The sequence below is a fragment of the Maniola hyperantus genome, chromosome 13 (genome assembly GCF_902806685.2).
Source record: "Maniola hyperantus chromosome 13, iAphHyp1.2, whole genome shotgun sequence".
Lineage (NCBI taxonomy): Eukaryota > Metazoa > Arthropoda > Insecta > Lepidoptera > Nymphalidae > Maniola > Maniola hyperantus.
This window is the reverse complement of record NC_048548.1, coordinates 14726710-14745507: the sequence shown is the minus strand read 5'-3', so window position 1 is coordinate 14745507 and position 18798 is coordinate 14726710. Positions and strand designations below refer to the sequence as shown.

The following is an 18798-nucleotide window of genomic DNA, read 5'->3' as shown; positions in this document are numbered from 1 at the left end:
TCGCCGCGTCCCATCGCTTCGATCTATGTGCCTTGAGCCTAAGATCGCCATAATTATATTTATTGGCATACAAAGTCATCTGTCTGGAGCGGTTCTCATTCGCTCCGCACAAGGTCACTGATGCTCGGCGAGCGACTCATGAATTATAATTATTAAGTACGTTGATTCCTTTCACACTAAAACAGTTAAACGCTGCGTTTATACGTAACATATTTTACTAAAAAATCAGTATCTACCCTTATTTCAGTACCCATACAAATGCGAAAGTGTGTTAGTTTGTTAGTTTGTTGGTTTGTCCGTCAATCACGTTGCAACGATGCAACGGATTGACGTGATTTTTGCATTGGTATAGATAAAGACCTGGAGAGTGACATAGGCTACTTTTTATCCCGGGAAATCAAAGAGTTCCAACGGGATTTTTAAAAAACCCAATTCCACGCGGATGAAGTCGCGGGCATCAGCTAATTAAATTATAAGAAAAAAATTCACCTAACCCGAAACAGAATAACTTGGAGAAATATGTTTAGGCCCCAAATAACATGGGAAAAAGCTAAGTATTATACCTATACCTATTGACAATGACTTAAAGACATCAAGAACACAGATACCTAGTGGAATCAAAAATGGCAGTATGGTGGCACACCACGCTCGGCTTGTTGCGGGGACTTGATAATGGCAACAAGTGAGCCTTGACTCCGATCGCAATTATCTGGACACTTTGCGTCACTTGACACGGTTGCTTCAAACCAGTTTCATGTACCTATCTACCATATACATTGTGTACATGACAATTTATATACACTAACATGAGGGTACTATTCTAGTTTTATTGTAATACTAACAACCCGCCCTGGCTTCGCATGGGTGCAATGTAGATACTAATGTGGTGTCATTGAGGTGTCATAGCCTAGGAAACTCTCGAATGAGAGGATTTTTTTCCGACCTAATTCACATTATTTCAATTTCTCTAGGGATCTCTAATTTTTGAGAACTAAACTATAGCTATAAACCTTCCTCTTGAATCACTCTATCTATTGGTGATAACCGCATTAAAATCTGTTGCGTAGTTTAAAAGATCTACGCGTTCATACATACAGACAGACAGCGGGAAGCGACTTTATTTTATATTTATTTTATACTATGTAACTTGTAGAGACTAGCTAAATGTAAAGGTAGGCTGGAATACCGATTCCTACTTGAAGATACCTATTTCTCTCTTATATAGTCTTGCTTCGAATTTACTGAAGTCACACTTTTAACAGAACTTTGAAATCCGGGTAAAACCAAAAGCAAAGCTATAAAAAAAATCATACAGGCACAACAGCGGGGTAATTTACACGTGCGTACAATAATTGTATGTTATGTGGAATCTTAATTATTTAGATTCCACATAACATACAATTTTCATAATTACTACGATCGTGTGTAATAATAACGCCTGACTACAGCAACTAGCTGGTTGGGCCGCACCTTATCTATCTAATGACAGCTGAAGTGCACGGAACCACTGATACAATAAACCCTGATAGTCCAGTGGCTAAGACGTCCGCCTTCTATTCGAGGGTGAGAAGAGCCGGCAAATATTCTAGAAACATCCTCAATTCCGCTACAAAGTTCATTTCTTTGATACTAAATTTAAAATTTGAAATCTGTGTTCAATCCGCTTTCTAAACTTTATCATCATCATCATCAACCGATAGACGTCCACTGCTGAACATAGGTCTCTTGTAGGGACTTCCACATGCCACGGTCTTGCGCTGCATGAATCCAGCGATTCCCTGCGATTCTTCTGATCGTCTTCTAACGCTGCGTCTTCCGGTGCGAGGTTGCCATTCCAGCACCTTGGGACCCCAACGTCTATCGGTTTTACGAACTATGTGTCCTGCCCATTGCCACTTCAGCTTCGCAACCCATTGAGCTATGTCGGTTACTCTAGTTCTCCTACGGATCTCCTCATTTCTGATTTGATCACGTAGAGAAACTCCAAGCATAGCTCTCTCCATCGCCCATTGAGTGACTCCGAGCTTTCTTTTGAGCTTTGTGGTTAAATAATTTTTATTCTCAAAAGAAATCAAATATAATACAAAATTATAGTAACAAACTTAAGCTAATTTTATCTTTCGCACAACTTTCTAGTCTTTATCATCCTTTCTTTTAACTTAAATATAAAGCTACTTGTATAAATTAATCAATTTTATGCAAAAATAAACAACAACTGTTGCGTGGAGTTAATTACTATTGACGAATCGACCTTGCCCGTTGCATCAAAACCTTGATTTAAAGATAGATCGGAAAAGAAATTTTCTTTGCCATAGAAACAAATAAATTGAAGTGACGATGATGCTGAGGGTCGAGCAAAATTAATTCATAATTATTGGTTTCACTATTGAAATAGAATTTCACAATCCCAAGGTAAAAATGTCCAGTGTGGTAACCATGCTCTTATTTATTATCAATCTGATTGATAGAGGTCTATAGAGCTAGAACAGAAAATACAGTATATCCAAGAGTATGCAACATTCTTTCCATACAAAATCTTCTACTGACTGAAATTAGTATCAAATATTTTCCGTTAATATGTTGGCACCATTGCTTTGTTTGCTTTATTCCTTAGAACTTAGGGTTTATTATTGTGTGATTCCCAATGGTACCAACATATTACTCCCGCGTCAAGTTACGATGAACTCACAATAACACGATGTAGGAAGACCCTTTCCTCCCATTTTGTACAAATGAGATGAATTTTAACAAAACCTTTTCTCTCTTTCCAGATTTGTCAAACCTGATGAAGTAGCGAAGCTTTGGGGGCAAATGAAGCAGAACGACAACATGACCTTCGAGAAGTTCAGTCGAGCCATGCGTTACCATTACCAACATTTGGTGCTGGTGTCGGTGCCCACGGCGCGCCTGGTGTACCAGTTCGGACCCAAAGGACCAGATTTCAAGACGAACAACCCCAATTTCGTGAAAGTCAAATCGGAACTAGAAAGTCCGAACTACTCGTAGTTGAATTTTTAGAGTAAGGACTTTTTTTTGGAAAATGCTCATTGTAAAGTTGACGCAAGGATAATGTTAATGTTTCGTGTTTTGAACCCAGGCACAACTCTCGAATACAATTTTCTACTGCGAAATAAATAGTTTTAAGAAGAAAAGAACGACGTGGTACCTTGACATACAACAGCATAAGATTTCAAAACGAATTATGTTGTTTTTAATGGAAGAGAGTTGTCTTGTGGTTAAGTTGTTTGAATAAGAAAAGACGAAGTAGTAAAGGTTTTCGAGAAGATTATTGAATAGCTAGGTAGATGTTTCCAGAAATGTTATGAGTGTGACTAAAGTAAGTTCGGTGTCCGATTAGGTCTCGTTTCGAAGGTTGTATCTAGACAAAGATTGTTGGATTGTTACCGTCAATTAAAGGTTGTAAGCCCGACTTGTTAAAGTGTCCATATTTTTTTTTAAGTGGTACTTTATTGAATTTTTACAAAATGGTTTTAGTCCTCGACGTGAACTTTTAGCGGTCGAACTATTCGAGGTTGTTCAGAGTTACGAATTTTTGATAAAGTATTTTTAAAGCGTCGGTTGTTGTTACCATAATTATTATTAGTAGGATAAGTTACGATTATGATTATTGTAGTTAAAAGATATATTTTAAACATTCCAATTTTATTTATATTTTTTATTGAATCGCTGATGTCATTCGTTTTATAATTATTAGTGATAGAGGTAGTTAAAGTTGCCATACTTATTAACACTTTCGATGTACTTAAATATAATTATTATTTTGTTTCCGTATTTTCTTAAATCGAAGCTTCTGTTTCGCAATTTATTTTAATTTTAAGAAGATATTTTTTCCATAATAATTTATAATTACCTCTCTCAGTGTTAGATGTGTTATACATAATATTTTAGACTAGTTTTTAGATTTTAAACAGGTGCAAAATATGTGCAATCAAAAAATGACAAAAGTAAAGATCTGTAGGCCAAAGATTATGTAGGTTTGAAGAAGAGGTAAGTACATTGTTGTTGTCCTAAGAAAACAAAAGGTTTTCTTTACATAAATGTAATTTAGTTTTAAGTTGGAGACTCTCAGGCAATTGCTGTGATGTAAAATAAATGAATTGTTTTAATTTTGTATATAGATAGACGTTATATTTCAACAAATTATGTAAATATTATGTTTCTTTTCTTTGTCTGTTTCGTTTAAGATTCCCCTAACATCTTTTGTTTCGTGATGCTTTTCATATATTGTTCTTTTTATATCAAGTGCTCATTTATTACAACTTACCTCATCGACTAGAAATATGATATATTTTACTAAGAATATTTTATTGTACATTTTTGACTCGGAGTACAAAATTAGTGTCTTACGACATTTTTGACAAATATAACGTACACAGTTATCCAGATAAGCAATAGATTATAAGATATTTTTAAATGACATAAACATAACACATTTCATTTGTAAATCGGAAAAAAGCATCGCACGTGCAAGCCTTCTTAGAAATATACTTTCGTTAGAAAAGAAGAAAAACAGGGCATACCTAAGACTGTCCAAAGCAAAGTGTAGCCCTACCATGTTCTTTAAAAATATTCACAATAGAAGTTATTTTTTCTTATTTTATTGAAAAAGTTATAAAATTTAAAGCTAGCCTTATCTAATCACTGTACAAATCATACCCGCTTGAAATGGTGCCAAGAAAACTGACTGGACAACCAGGCTGATCCTTTGTATAAAAAACTACCTTATACCTACGAGTTCGTCTGACTACAAAAATTTCAAACCCCTATTTTACCTCTTAAGGGGTTGAATTTTCAAAAATCCTTTCTTAGCGAATGTCTACGTCATAAAGGCTATCTGCATGCCAAATTTCAGACCGATTCGTTCAGTGGTTTAAGCTGTGCGTTGATAGATCTGTCAGTCAGTCAGTCAGCTTCTCCTTTTACATATTTAGATGAGCCAGCCATAGAAGTTGTATGTCTTCCGTGAACTAAATGTAGCTCATACACGTTTGCTTTGCACTGTTTCCATTTATTGATTACACCAATATAATATACTTCTAAAAACATTTACTTAGCTCCATTGTCTGAAACAATGTCAATACAAGTTTATAACCAGATAATTATGTTTTACTCATTTTGTTGAAATCTAGTTTAACTTTGTTTTATTGGTGTGCAAACAAGAGGTATAACATTCCCGGTTAATGCTTTGTGAACCAATTTTGGTTCATAAGAAAACGAATTTAATACGACTTTTGTGTCATTGTTATTAAAATTTCCATACGTATAGGGTTCTATATTTTGTTAAACTTAGAACATTGTTTTAAGACAAAACACAACAAAATAGGTTCTTTTTACTCTTCTATAAGTTTATGTTTTTAGGGTAGAAATCATCTCTGCATACGTATAGTTAAAGATTTTGCATTTTATATTCAAGAAAATGATAAAAATTACACAAAAGTATGTACCTTTAAATAAAATTCATGTAAATTTAAATTATGATAAATATTTTTTTAAAATACATTTTTCCTACTCAGTAAAAGAAGTATTCTTTTTGAAATTAATTATTAATTATTTACTCATGAAAATCTGAAATAACATTATTAATCTATAATTTTATAATAGAAATTATTGTTATTAATCTAAGTGATAAAGATAAAAGGATATTCAGTGAAAAAGGAAAAAAACAGTGTAATATAAAAATGTTATACTAGATACGTACCAACTAAATCCAGTGGATGTATTAATTTTAAGTTATTTTATTGCATTTTTTAAATTTTTTATTATTAAGTATCAACTTTGATATGTGAATTTACGTGCAATTTATATCTTATTATTTATGTATTACAGGATTATAATTTATAATGAAATAGATTGAAAATATACGAATTATATTAATGTGAACAGTGGTTTTTTTTCTACTACTAGTACCTTATTAAATAATCTAAATATTTAAAAGGAAAATGTGACTGACTGACTGACTGACTGATTGACTGACTGACTGACTGACTGATCTATCAACGCACAGCTCAAAATACTGGATGGGTAGGGGCTGAAATTTGGCATGCAGACAGCTATTTAATTTCAGCTTTTCCTTTTATATAATAAATAGGTATGAATAGTATAAATTCATCATCATCAACCCATTGCCAGCTCACTACTGAGCACGGGTCTCCTCTCAGAGTGTGAAGAGTTTGGCCATGGTCCACTACACTGGCCAAGTACTGGTTGGCAGATTTCGCATACTTTTGAGAACATTATGAAGGCATGCATGTTTCCTCACGATGATTTCCTTCACCGTTAAAGCAAGTGATATTTACATACATAACTTCGAAAAATAAAGTAAGAGGTGCGTGCCCGGGATCGAACACCCACCCCTCATAATAGAAGGTTGACGTTTTGACGTTAAAATACTTGTATTCAATAAAATACGTTAGTATATTTTCTCAAGATGTTGAAGACGAAATGGTAGTGACATCTATGGAACTGAATACTATTCATTTTAATGCCACTGGTGCAAACTGTAGATCGCATGTTCGGAAACAACTGTTCATCTCGGTTCTCTGGCTTATTTTGCGCATAAGTGATACGACGTGTGTATAGATGGCGCTGTATACCAATAAAATATTAATTGTAATTCAGTACAATTTTATAAAAATCTGTTACCACTACTATCGTATAATGGAAGGAGCATGCATAATTAATTTTAAAAATACCCCCCTCCCCTCCTTTCAAGAAAATAAATTGTTAGCAGTTAGCACTCTTAAGCCTTAGGGCTAGCGCGCACCACGGAAAATTTTCGTACGGTAGGTAGATATTTCCCGCAAAATCTGTGAACTATAGAACTACATAGAAGTGGGCGCACTACGGAATTAATTCCGCACCAGATTTTGATAGATTAAAATACAAAGTTGCGGATTTTAAAACGCACCGCAACTCACCGCACCGTGGTCGTGTGCCGTGGTGCGCACTATAGCTCTTACTTTTTCCTTTCCTTTCAATCGAATTTGTTGTTATATATAACAGCATTTAAAATATTATAAAGCGTCTCGATTCGGCTCTAGTGTGTGTTGGCCTTTAGAATTACAACCGGCACTGGCAGATAACAGCAGATGTTTACATAAACACGCCACACGTCGCCAAAGGCACACGTATTGTCAATTTAGGCATAACTTTTTTTATAGTTGGTACCTACAATATTTCTGATTTTGTTCTAAAATATACACAAATTATTTTATTTTAGCATAGTGAAGTGACATTTTGAATTAAAGTTACATAAATCTTTATCCTCACAAAGGTAAAGTACCTAAGTCGTTAGTCAGTGTGATGTGTGTGTACTTTTGGTTTGTCCTTCAATCACGCCGGGAACGGAGCAGCGGATCGGCATGATTGAAGACCTGCGGGCTGCGAGTGACAAAGGCTACTTACCTACTTTTTACCCTGAAAATCAAAGAGTCCCCACGGGATTTTTAAGACCTTAGTTCACGCCGACGAAGTTGCCAACATCATCTAGTCTAAGCTGACTGACTGACTGATCTATCAACGCACAGCGCAAACTGCTGGACGGATCGGGCTGAAATTTGGCATGCAGATAGCTATTATGAATGACGTAGACATCCGCTAAGAAAAAATTTTGGAAAATTCAACCCCTAAATTTTAGTACCTACAGGGTACTTCCCGTTGACCTAGAATCATGTGGCAGGTAGGTAGGTCTTATAGCAGAAATTCGGGGAAAAATCTGAAAACCGTGAATTTGTGGTTACGTGATAAATAAGTTGTGGTAATGAACTAATATTTAGTATTTTCAATTTTGGAAGTAAGATAACTGTATCAAGTGGGGTATCATATGAAAGGTCTTCACATGTGAATTCTAAAACAGATTTTTATTTATTTTTATGCATTATGGTTTTTGAATTATCGTGCAAAATGTCGAAAAAATACGACTGTAGTTCGGAACCCTCGTTGCGCGAGCCTGACTCGCACTTGGCCGGTTTTTTTCTGAATCCTGTTCACATTTTATTGAATCTACAAACAAGTAACTTATTTACGTTCATAAGAAAAGTTTATTGGGATCAGCTTTGCAGATCGCAGAGCTAAATAATTGTAAACAAGCACTCCTTAAATACAAAAGTCTAAGGGTGAGATCTATAGAGCGTACTCTGACTTAGCTTAGACTTAAGACAGAGTTAAAACGAGACAGAGCTATATCTCTCACATAAGTCTCTCTCGTTTTAACACAATCTTAAGTCTAAGCAAAGTCAAAGTGCGCTCTATAGATTTCAGCCTAAGTACCTACGCATCTACACTATAAATTACATCTACATACATAATAATATTGACAGCGTAGATAGACGGACTAGAACAACAGAATTTTTTTTATCATCCTAACCTTGAAAATCCATTCAACTTTATAATCATAATAAACTCTACGGTCATTCAAAATTAGCCTTTCTGTGAGTCTGATAAAGACTATTTTTATTTATCTACTCTTCAATAAGTAGGTATATAATAAGTGTATCCAGTGCCCAGCTGTTCATAAGAGCCAAAAACACAGAAGATATAATAGTATAATACTAATATAATCGAAATATATAAAAGTAAAAGGTGACTGACTGACTGACTGATCTATCAACGCACAGGTCAAACTACTGGATGGATCGGGCTGAAATTTTGCACACAGATAGCTATTATGACATAGGCATCCGCTAAGCAAGGATTTTTGAAAATTCAATCCCTAAAGGGGTGAAATAGGGGTTTGAAATTTGTGTAGTCCATGCGGATGAAATCCCGAGCATAAGCTAGTAGTAAATAATAGTAAAAATACTGACGTACCAAAACTTTGTAATAAACTACCTAAACCCCCCGGCTTCGGGTACGGAACCCTAAAAAAACTTTGTAGGCATTTAATAGATAGGTAACTAGTATTTGTTTGATAAAATTATTTTATCTGATACAACGATGTCTAATTAGGTAGGTACTATTATGGCACGTGTAACTCCAGTGATATTATCACTACCCATATTATAAATACGAAAGTGTGTTTGTTCGTTGGTTTGTCCTTCAATCACGTCGCAACAGAACAACGGATCGACGTGATTTTTTGCATGGGTATAGTTAAAGAGACTCTCGTCGAGACAAGTGGGGTATCATAATATGAAAGGCTTCACCTGTGCATTCTAAAACAGATTTTTATTTATTTTTATGCATTTATTATGTTTTTGATTTATCGTGCAAAATGTTGAAAAAATACGACTATAGTACAGAACCCTCGTTGCGCGAGCCTGACTCGCACTTGGCCGGTTTTTTTAATATTATAGTAGAGAAGATACCACGTCATAATATTATAATGAAACGTTCAGAAACTCGGTTCGTCCTTACAGTCATTACTATTATTATTATTTACTAAACTGTTAAGTGACCCGTAGGAACTTTAATTTTTATAAAATTAAATAATTCATTTCTATTTTTATTAAGGTAATTAAATTAACAATATAGTGAAGTTCATTGAATTATGAAAATTATTAGCTGCTTAGCTTAGCTGATTACGTCCTAGAAAGAACCTACCTTCCAAATTTCAAATTTATATTATCTTAATTTTCTAGATATCCTGTGGATTTTTAATAGGTTTATTGCCAGAAATAGATGATTTATTATTATGATTCTAATTTTTCTATGTTTTTTTTTCCAGAAGATGATCATCTGGATATGGACGGCTGCGTTCACAGCAGCGCTGCTTCTCTACTTCCGGCAAAGATGCATCCGGTTCAGCTTCCACGGCGTCAAGACTCTGTACCCGTACCCATTCTTTGGCAACATGGCGAGGGTCGCGTTTAACATCGACAACATTGCCAAACACATGGATAGCTATTATCAAGCCTTCCCAGGGGAAAAGTACGTTTTTTGTTGACTGATCCTTGACTGCAATGTCACTTTGGTTTTTAAGGTTCCGTACCTCATAAGGAAAAAAGGAACCCTCATAGGATCACTTCGTTGTCTGTCTGTCTGTCTGCGAGTCAAACTCGCGGACCGAGGCAACGGTTCCGTACTACAGTCGTATTTTTTGACATTTTGTACTATAAATCAAAAACTGTGATGCATAAAAATAAATAAAAATGTTTTTTAGAATGTACAGGTAAAGCCCTTTCATATGATACCGTACTTGGTATGTAATCTTACTTTGAAAGTTGAAAATACTAATTATTTTTTCATTAACACATTTTAATTTATTTTTGTGATATAACCACAAATTCACGGTTTTTGGATTTATTACTTTACTTGTGCTATAAGACCTACCTACTGCCAAATTTCATGATTCTAGGTCAACGGGAAGAACCCTGTAGGTGTCTTGACAGACACGACAAAGCCCCGGCTGAAAATAAAGATTAAAAAAAAATTGAAATGTTTTCAGATTCGTGGGAAAATACGAGTTTATGAAACCAGTGCTAATTGTACATGATTTGGATTTGGTAAAAAGGATCACTGTAAAGGATTTTGAAAACTTCATAGACCACAGAAGTTTTGTTAGTGAAGACGTGGAACCCTTATTCGCAAGAAATCTTATTTCTTTAAAAGGTAAGTAGGTTTAAATTGTTTTTTCGCGTTATTTTGTTGTTGTATCAATCACTGATCATCAGTAGGCATATATTATCTTAAAAAAAAAAAAAAAATTATTGTTTCACCAAAATAAAAACCAAAATTAGGTTAAGCCACCGATGCCTAAAATAAGTTGTACACTCGTGTTATAGGCTTCTTCTTATATCTTAATCTTCAGTACTATCTTCGTTATTGGAGCGTTCTGGTTAAACCCTGTATAGAACTGGTTCTTAAAACAGAGCTTAATGAGAAGACACCTGCAAAAAACTCAGTACCTAGTTCACTTAACTTAGTAGTTAGTTAACAGTACTCTTTTCAGAAGTTAATATCTCAAATGTAAAATTTTCAGGTCAGGAATGGAAAGACATGAGATCAACTTTGAGCCCAGCGTTCACCAGCTCGAAGATAAAACTGATGGTTCCCTTCATGGAGGAAGTTGGAGAGCAAATGATTCAAGCTCTGAAAAAACAGATAAAGGAGTCTCCAAGTAAGTCATTTTATTAGAATTATTATTTGTTACTTTGTTTGTACCACCACTAGAACTAAAATAACAAAACACATACGGAAGTAGAATATTAGTGATCTCAACCAGGCAACCTTAGGAATAGGAAAATATGAGGAAAAAAAGACTAGAATCAGATACATTTACAACCAATGGACCCAATAAGACCGCAACTGAGGAGATTTCAGGAAATTGTAGGTAAAGTGACTTTTATTATGGAGGACTCGTTTAAAGATGCAGTAATATAATTTTTAAGGCACAATGAATAAATAATTTGTGAAGGAAATTTTACGCATTATTTCGCACATTTTAATCAAAGTAAACGAGATCACCCGTGAACGGGCTTTTGTGGCGTCGCGTGTCGTGTCAAAACTTAAATTATTTTTTAAAAAATGTGTTATTTTGTACGACTATATGTTTTACTACGACTTTTCTTTCATCCTGTCATTGAAAATATCCACAATTACAGTAAGAATCGTAAACATCCATTTATTTTGAAGAAGTATTCATTAAATATAACCTTAATATCAGCAACATAAAAAATAAGATTTCATCATAATCAGGGTGAATAAATGGAAATCGTTTGCAGAATATAAAAAGGTTTTTATTTGTCTACAAAATAAAATTAAAACCATGGTGACATAAAAATTATATTTGGGAGGGGGGGGGGGGGGGGGGGGGGGCAAGCTCCTAAGAAAATGGGCAATCTCCTTTAATTTAAACAACTTTATTGTTTACAAAATTACAGAGAGTAAGAATGCAGGAGCAGGATATAATTTAAAAAAACAAAGGGCGACCATTATCACTAAAGTTACATAATTTGTGACTAAAGTGATATCTTCCAGGCAACCCAACTTTGCCTCACTACAGACCACGAGTCTCTTGTCAGAATGAGAAGGGGGTTTTTTGCGGATTGCGGATGCGGATGCGGATTGGCAGACTTCACAATCCTTTGAGAACATTATGAAAACCTCTCAGGCATGCAGGTTTCTTCACGATATTTTCCTTCACCTAACGGATGCTTTAACAAGCAAGTTATATTTTATTGTTTAAACTCCGAAAAGTTAGCGGTGTGCACCCGGGATCGAACCCCCGACCTTCCGAACAGGAGGCTGACGTCTTAACTGTTACCCACTAGGCTATCATCTCACTGCACTTGTAAAACATAATGCAGGAGGGCAGGAAGCATGAAACAAGTGTTTTTTCGCAGCCGGTTCCATCGACGCGGACTGCAAGGACTTGACCGCACGCTATGCGAATGACGTCATCGCTTCATGCGCCTTCGGGCTGAAGGTGGACTCTCATACAGATAGAAACAACCAGTTCTTCCAAATGGGCACAAATGCTACGTCATTCACGTGGAGGCAGATGATTTTGTTCTTCGTCATCTCCGCTAGTCCTGCCCTCGCAAGAGTAAGTACCTAGGTACTATCTACCTCAAGCCTAAAGTGTCCTTTTTAGGGTTCCGTACCTCAAAAGGAAAAAAGGACAGATAGTCTATACTCTATACATTAAAAAAGTACTTACCTTTTGAAGAAATAAAATTTCTTGCGAACTCCACTTCTTCACTAATAAAACTTCTGTGGTCTATAAAGTGTTCAAAATCCTTCAAAAATCCAGACAATTTGTTTCTAGTCCAATACTATTTCAGAAATTAAAGCTTACGCTCTTCTCAAACAAAACAAGAGAGTTCTTCATCAAGCTGGTTATGGGAACCATGAAAGATAGAGAAGATCGCAATATCATCAGACCAGACATGATCCATCTCCTCATGGAGTCTAAGAAAGGTACCATTTATATGCAATGACATGTTATCCCTTGACTAGACACTGTATAAGGAGAGACACAGTACTTCGATGCCTTTGATCTCGAATTAAGACGACCACAATGACTCTGCCATATACAGAGTGTAACCAGAACGGTGGCAAAAACAGGTGATAGTACTGATGATTACTGAAATATGATACCACAAAAAAAACGCAAAAAAATATATAAAATATCCTTTAATTTTTCTAAATGTTTACGATATATTGCAAATAAAACATCTGACTGACGCTAGAGGTCAACTATAGTTGCGTAAGTATGCCACTCGGAGTTAATGCCGCGTCGTAGGCGGGGCATTGACCTGGGGCAGCAACCTGGGGCAGCGACCCGCCCGCCACGGCTGCGGGTAGCTTATTACGATTTTCATATGGATCTCTAATTTTTAAAAAAATCAGCAATAATGTAGTTTTCTACTGGTGAAAGAATTTTCAAAATCGGTTCAGTGGTTCCAGAGATTACTTCCTACAAACAAACTTATAAACTTTACCTCTTTATAATCTCTACCATAAATCGCGCCAATTTTTATTAATATTATGGATTTTAGGTGTACTTTCCCATGAAGACATATGTTCAACCGATAATGAGCCCCACGGCCGAGACGCTGGTTTTGCAACCGTTGAGGAATCTACTGTAGGAAAGAAGAATATTCACAGAGGTTTGAACATTTCTTAGTGAGTAGGTACTTATCTATAAAATAATATTACTGGAACAAATTATAAGCTTGAATGTACTGTATTATTTCATATAATGATGACATTTCTTCAAGATTAATTAATATTTAAGAGGAAGACATAAAATCATAAAAGATGTAATTAAATAAAATTCAGATGGTCTGATACTAAATTACGCAGTATAAAGAGATTTGATTCATCATCTAAAGCATGAAAATGTCTAGAAATTGTAGATATCACAAATATTTTATAGATAAAAACTATATTATACTATAACTATATTATTATATTAACTATTATTTATATTAATCGTGTTTGATAATATGATAATATGTGATAGTTACTTACACTTAAAGGTTTCTAAATAATCCATATCCATACTAATATTATAAATGGGAAAGTGTGTCTGTCTGTCTGTCTGTCTGCTAGCTTTTCACGGCTCAACCGTTCAACCGATTTTGACGAAATTTTGTACAGATATATCTTGCATCCCGGGGAAGGACATAGGCTTTTTATCCCGGAAAATTGAAGAGTTCCCACAGGATTTTAAAAACCTTAATCCACGCGGACGAAGTCGCGGGCATCATCTAGTTTTAAATAAATATCAAAAATTGCGAAATTGCAGAAAAAAGGCGATAAATCAGACTTATGTATGATTATGTTATCGCCTTTTCTGTGAAGAAAAATTACATTGGAGTGTCAAAATTGGGAAGGGCAAATACGAGTACCTCGTCGAATAGAATTAAATAGTTTTGTGTTTTGGAAACTTCAACTTTGAGGGGTTGTGATACCACCCTCATCCGGACTTTTACTAAATTTCATCTTATAGTTAATGCAATAATAACTTCACAGATAAAATCAAAGATATGTACATATTAGTACTTACATACTTTATTAGGTAGGTACATTTTGTTCTATGCAACTTCCAGACTGGGCCGACATCGACTTAGTTGCTCAAGCAACACTGTTCTTCTTGGCTGGCTTCGAGACGGTTTCCACGGGGATGTCCTTCGCGTTACACGAGCTGGCCCTCCATCCAGACATCCAGGATCGTCTTTACCAGGAGATCAAGGAAAGCGATAGGAAACACGGAGGCAAACTGACCTACGCTGCAATACAGAACATGACATACTTAGACATGGTGGTATCAGGTAATTCATCATCATTATCATCAACCGATAGACGTCTACTGCTGGACTCTCTTGTAGGGACTTCCACATGCCACGGTCTTGCGCCGCCTGAATCCAGCGGCTCCCTGCGACTCGTCTGATGTCGTTCGTCCACCTAGTGGGAGGTCTTCCAACTAGAAATTCTTAATAAAAAACTCTAAAACTCTAAAACTCTAAAACTTCCTATTTAGAAATTCCTTTAAGTGTATGTAAAAACACTATCATAAAAATTATAAATATAGTAAAAAAACCGGCCAAGTGCGAGTCAGGCTCGCACACCGAGGGTTCCGTAGTACAGTCATATTTTTTCGACATTTTGCACGATAAATCAAAAACTATGATTCATAAAAATAAATAAAAATCTGTTTTAGAATTCACAGGTGAAGCCCTTTCATATACCCTACTTGATATAGTTATCTTACTTTGATAATTAAAAATACTATTTATTAGTTCATGACCACAATTTAATTTTTTTTGTATGATGTGACCACAAATTCACGGTTTTCAGATTTTACTCCTAAAGCCAGGAATAAGACCTACCTTCTTGCCAAATTTCATGATTCTACGTCAACGGGAAGTACCCTGTAGGTTTCTTGACAGACAGACAGACAACAAAGTGATCCTATAAGGGTTCCGTTTTTCCTTTTGAGGTACGGAACCCTAAAAAGCAATAATATATCATTTCTCGTTCATTAAGCTGCATTGCAATATGGGCCTTTGAAAGTAGTTTCGATAACAACAAAGTGTCGCTACTAGATGGCATTATCAGTCGCTTCAGTACTGAGTGAGTACATAATTATCACAAATTTCGTCACTGGCGCGATCCCAGGAGACGCAGGTTCGAATCCTGCCGATCCCGAAATTTTTAATATGTAATTATTCATGAAAGATGAAAGTATATCTAGAATTATTTTTATGATATTTCAGAAGTACTCAGGATGTGGCCCCCAGGGCTGGCCCTGGATAGATATTGTGTCAAGAACTACAACATAGGGAGGCCTAACGACCAAGTCACTAATGATTATATTGTAGGTACAATTTTACATATTTCGTTATTTCCAGTTCTTATTAACAACTTATTTAATATTTTTTCTTAAATTATAATATACATCTAAATATATAAAAGGACTAGATTATGTCCGCGACTTCGTTTACGTGAACTACCGAAATTTCTAACCCCTATTTTATCCCCTTAGGAGCATGATTTTCAAAAATTTCGTAGCAGATGTCAACGTCATAATAGCTATCTGCATGCCAAATATCAGCCCAATCCCACAAATTCTTCATTCTTTTCTTTTCCATAGATTTATGAAGGAGAGGTGGTCTCGATCCCAGTGTGGTGTTTCCACCATGATCCCAAGTACTTCCCAGATCCTGAAACATTTGACCCGGAACGTTTCTCAGACGACAATAAACACTTCATCAACCCCATGGCGTACCTACCTTTTGGTTCAGGTCCTAGGAATTGTATCGGTAAGTGTGGATGTAGATAAAAGCCGCGATATCCTGGTGGTTAGAACGTCTGCCTCCTGGTCGGTAGGTCGGGGGTTCGATCCCTCTAACTTTTCGGACTTATGTGCGTTTTAAGAAAATACATTTTGTGATCGCAAAAAAAAGATTTGCAGTTGGAGATAATTTAAGCAGCAAAATAATTATACGCTAACTTCTAGGTGACGGAACCCTTGGTGCACGAGTCCGACTCGCACTTGGCCGGTTTTTTATTAATCATTACGTTTTTGTCTAGGTTCAAGGTTCGCCCTTTGCGAGCTGAAGGTCCTTTTGTACCAGATCCTGTTGAATATTGAGGTGGCACCTTCAGCCAAGACCCGCCTGCCATCCAGGCTGGCTCCAGGATCTTTTAATCTTCGTCTTAAGGGTGGTCACTGGTTGGCGTTCAAACTGAGAGCTGAAATCTGTTGAGGTCTCTGCGGTAGACAATGGTGTTAATTCTGTCGTACTTGTACATAAATTTTAAAACTTTAAAGGAGTGCAGTTATCTTCTGTGTTCTTCTTCCGTACCTTATCCTACGCTACGTGAGGTCGGCACAACATGTCTTCTTCCACTCCCTTCTGTCATCCATCAACGCATTATCCTCTCTCCTATCCTCTTTTACACGCATCCTCTTTCACGCAATCTATCTTTACTTGTGCTATAAGACCTACCTACCTGCCAAATCATGATTCTAGGTCGACGGGAAGTACCCTATTAGATACTTTTCTTGACAGACACGACAGACAGACGGACAGACAGATAGACAGACAGGCAGACACCAAAGTGATTCTAAGGGTTCCTTTTTCCTTTTCGGGTACAGAACCCTAAGTGCTCATACGCACTAGCGGTTAGCCGCCCAGACGGTTCATGCTAGCGGCGAGCCGCTGTTCAACCGCCAGACATAGATTTAAACATAGATAGATTCAAACATAGATTTGCAGCAATACGTTAACTTGTAGGTGACGGAAACCTCTGTGCGCGAGTTCGTCTTTCACGTGGCCGGTTTTTATTAATCATTTCGTTTTTTGTCCAGGTTCAAGATTCGCCCTTTGCGAGCTGAAGGTCTTTTTGTACCAGATCCTGTTGAATATTGAGGTGTCACCGTCTCCCAAGACCCGTCTGCCGTCCAGGCTGGCTACAGGAACTTTTCGTCTTAAGGGTGGTCACTGGTTGACGTTCAAACTGAGAGCTGAAATCTGTTGAGGTCTCTGCAGTAGACAATAGTGTCAATTCCGTACTTCAAAAATCTTATAATAAGAAAGAAAGAAAAAACTTTTATTTCTTAAATTGTGCCTAAAATAAACATCATCATCATCATCAACCGATAGACATCCACTGCTGGACATAGGTCACTTGTAGGGACTTCCATACGCCACGGTCTTGCGCCGCCTGAATCCAGCGGCTCCCTGCGACTCGTTTGATGTCAACCGTCCACCTAGTGGGAAGGGGTCTTCCAACGCTACGTCTTCTGGTGCGAGGTCACCATTCTAGCACCTTGGGACCCCAACGTCTATCGGTTTTACGAACTATGTGCCCTGCCCATTGCCACTTCAGCTTCGCAAATAAACATGTCGCATATTATTTCAACACTGTTTTTTATTTTAGAAAAATTACCCAACTGTGTCATAAATTACACGGTCTGCAATTTCACCACATATGTACCAAATAAAAAATACAAATCAGATTCACTGATAATGTAATACAGGGTGTTACCAGAACGCTGCGCGCTGCCAAAAATACAAATCAGATTCACTGATAATGTAATACAGGGTGTTACCAGAACGTTGCCAAAAACGAAGACAGGTGATAGTACTGATGATTACTGATAATATGATACTATAAAAAACGCGAAAATCTATATATATAATAAGGAAAAGGTGACTGACTGACTGACTGACTGAATGACTGACTGACTGACTGACTGATCTATCAACGCACAGCTCAAACTACTGGACGGATCGGGCTGAAATTTGGCATGCAGATAGCTATTATGACGTAAGCATCCGCTAAGCAAGGATTTTTGAAAATTCAACTCCTAAGGGGGTGAAATAGGGTTTTGAAATTTTGTAGTCCACGCGGACGAAGTCGCGAGCATAAGCTAGTTGCAAATAAAACATTTGACTGACGCTAGAGGTCAATGAACCTTGCGTAAGTTGGCCACTCGGAATCAATGGCGCGTCGTAGGCGGAGCATTGACACGAGTATTTGCACGCTATACATTGCGGGTTTGAAAAATACTAAATCACTAAAACTATTTTCTTTTTACTAATGCTAAAAAAGGAACGGAACATGACTTTCACATTTAAAGACTCTAAATTTTAGTGCACAATACAAATTTAAACAGTAGGTTCGCGAGTGCGTGCTAAAATCACGGGTTTACCATCTAAAAATTAAATTTAGAAATGTCAAACTGCTTCTGTCCTTTTCATATTACAATAGTAAGAAGAGGGTGCGAATACTCTAAAATTAGGTTGTGCTTAGAATCGGTGCCAATTATGAGGCAAATGATTATTATTAAATTGGATTGTGTTCAGGTAAGTAGTATAACAA

The 18798-nt window shown here is 36.4% G+C and overlaps 2 protein-coding genes across 4 annotated transcripts in view; both read left to right on the top strand.

The window, feature by feature from the left end:
- Positions 1-5901, top strand: part of LOC117987487 (retroviral integration site protein Fli-1 homolog) — a 47168-nt gene extending 41267 nt beyond the window's left edge. Inside the window, exon 2 of the mRNA XM_034974511.2 lies at positions 2772-5901. Coding sequence (XP_034830402.1) covers positions 2772-3006 — 235 coding nt within the window. The 3' untranslated portion in view covers positions 3007-5901. The remainder of the gene's footprint in view (positions 1-2771) is intronic.
- Positions 5902-7130: 1229 nt separating this feature from the next.
- LOC117987483 (cytochrome P450 9e2-like) lies at positions 7131-17835 on the top strand. Of its 3 annotated transcripts, none has more exons than XM_069502439.1 (12): positions 7131-7294; positions 9686-9888; positions 10406-10569; positions 10940-11077; positions 12303-12505; positions 12744-12879; positions 13461-13571; positions 14517-14738; positions 15684-15784; positions 16061-16229; positions 16501-16562; positions 17344-17835. In XM_069502439.1, exons 2-12 carry the CDS (start codon positions 9689-9691, stop codon positions 17449-17451), a joined length of 1614 nt encoding a protein of 537 aa, XP_069358540.1. In that variant the 5' UTR covers positions 7131-7294; positions 9686-9688; the 3' UTR covers positions 17452-17835. The 3 variants fall into 3 exon arrangements, with proteins under 3 accessions (XP_069358540.1, XP_034830394.1, XP_034830395.1); XM_034974503.2 differs by having other exon boundaries at positions 16501-16677; positions 17282-17421; XM_034974504.2 differs by lacking the exon at positions 16501-16562 and having other exon boundaries at positions 17282-17835.
- Positions 17836-18798: the final 963 nt, after the last annotated feature.

Bases quoted from the DNA above. Each gene is read 5' to 3' on its own strand.
- LOC117987483 (XM_034974503.2), top strand. From the start codon at position 9,689: ATGATCATCTGGATATGGACGGCTGCGTTCACAGCAGCGCTGCTTCTC. The intron at 12,506-12,743 runs GTAAGTACCTAG...ATACTATTTCAG, and splicing joins CTAGTCCTGCCCTCGCAAGA to AAATTAAAGCTTACGCTCTT. The intron at 13,572-14,516 runs GTTTGAACATTT...TGCAACTTCCAG, and splicing joins AAAGAAGAATATTCACAGAG to ACTGGGCCGACATCGACTTA.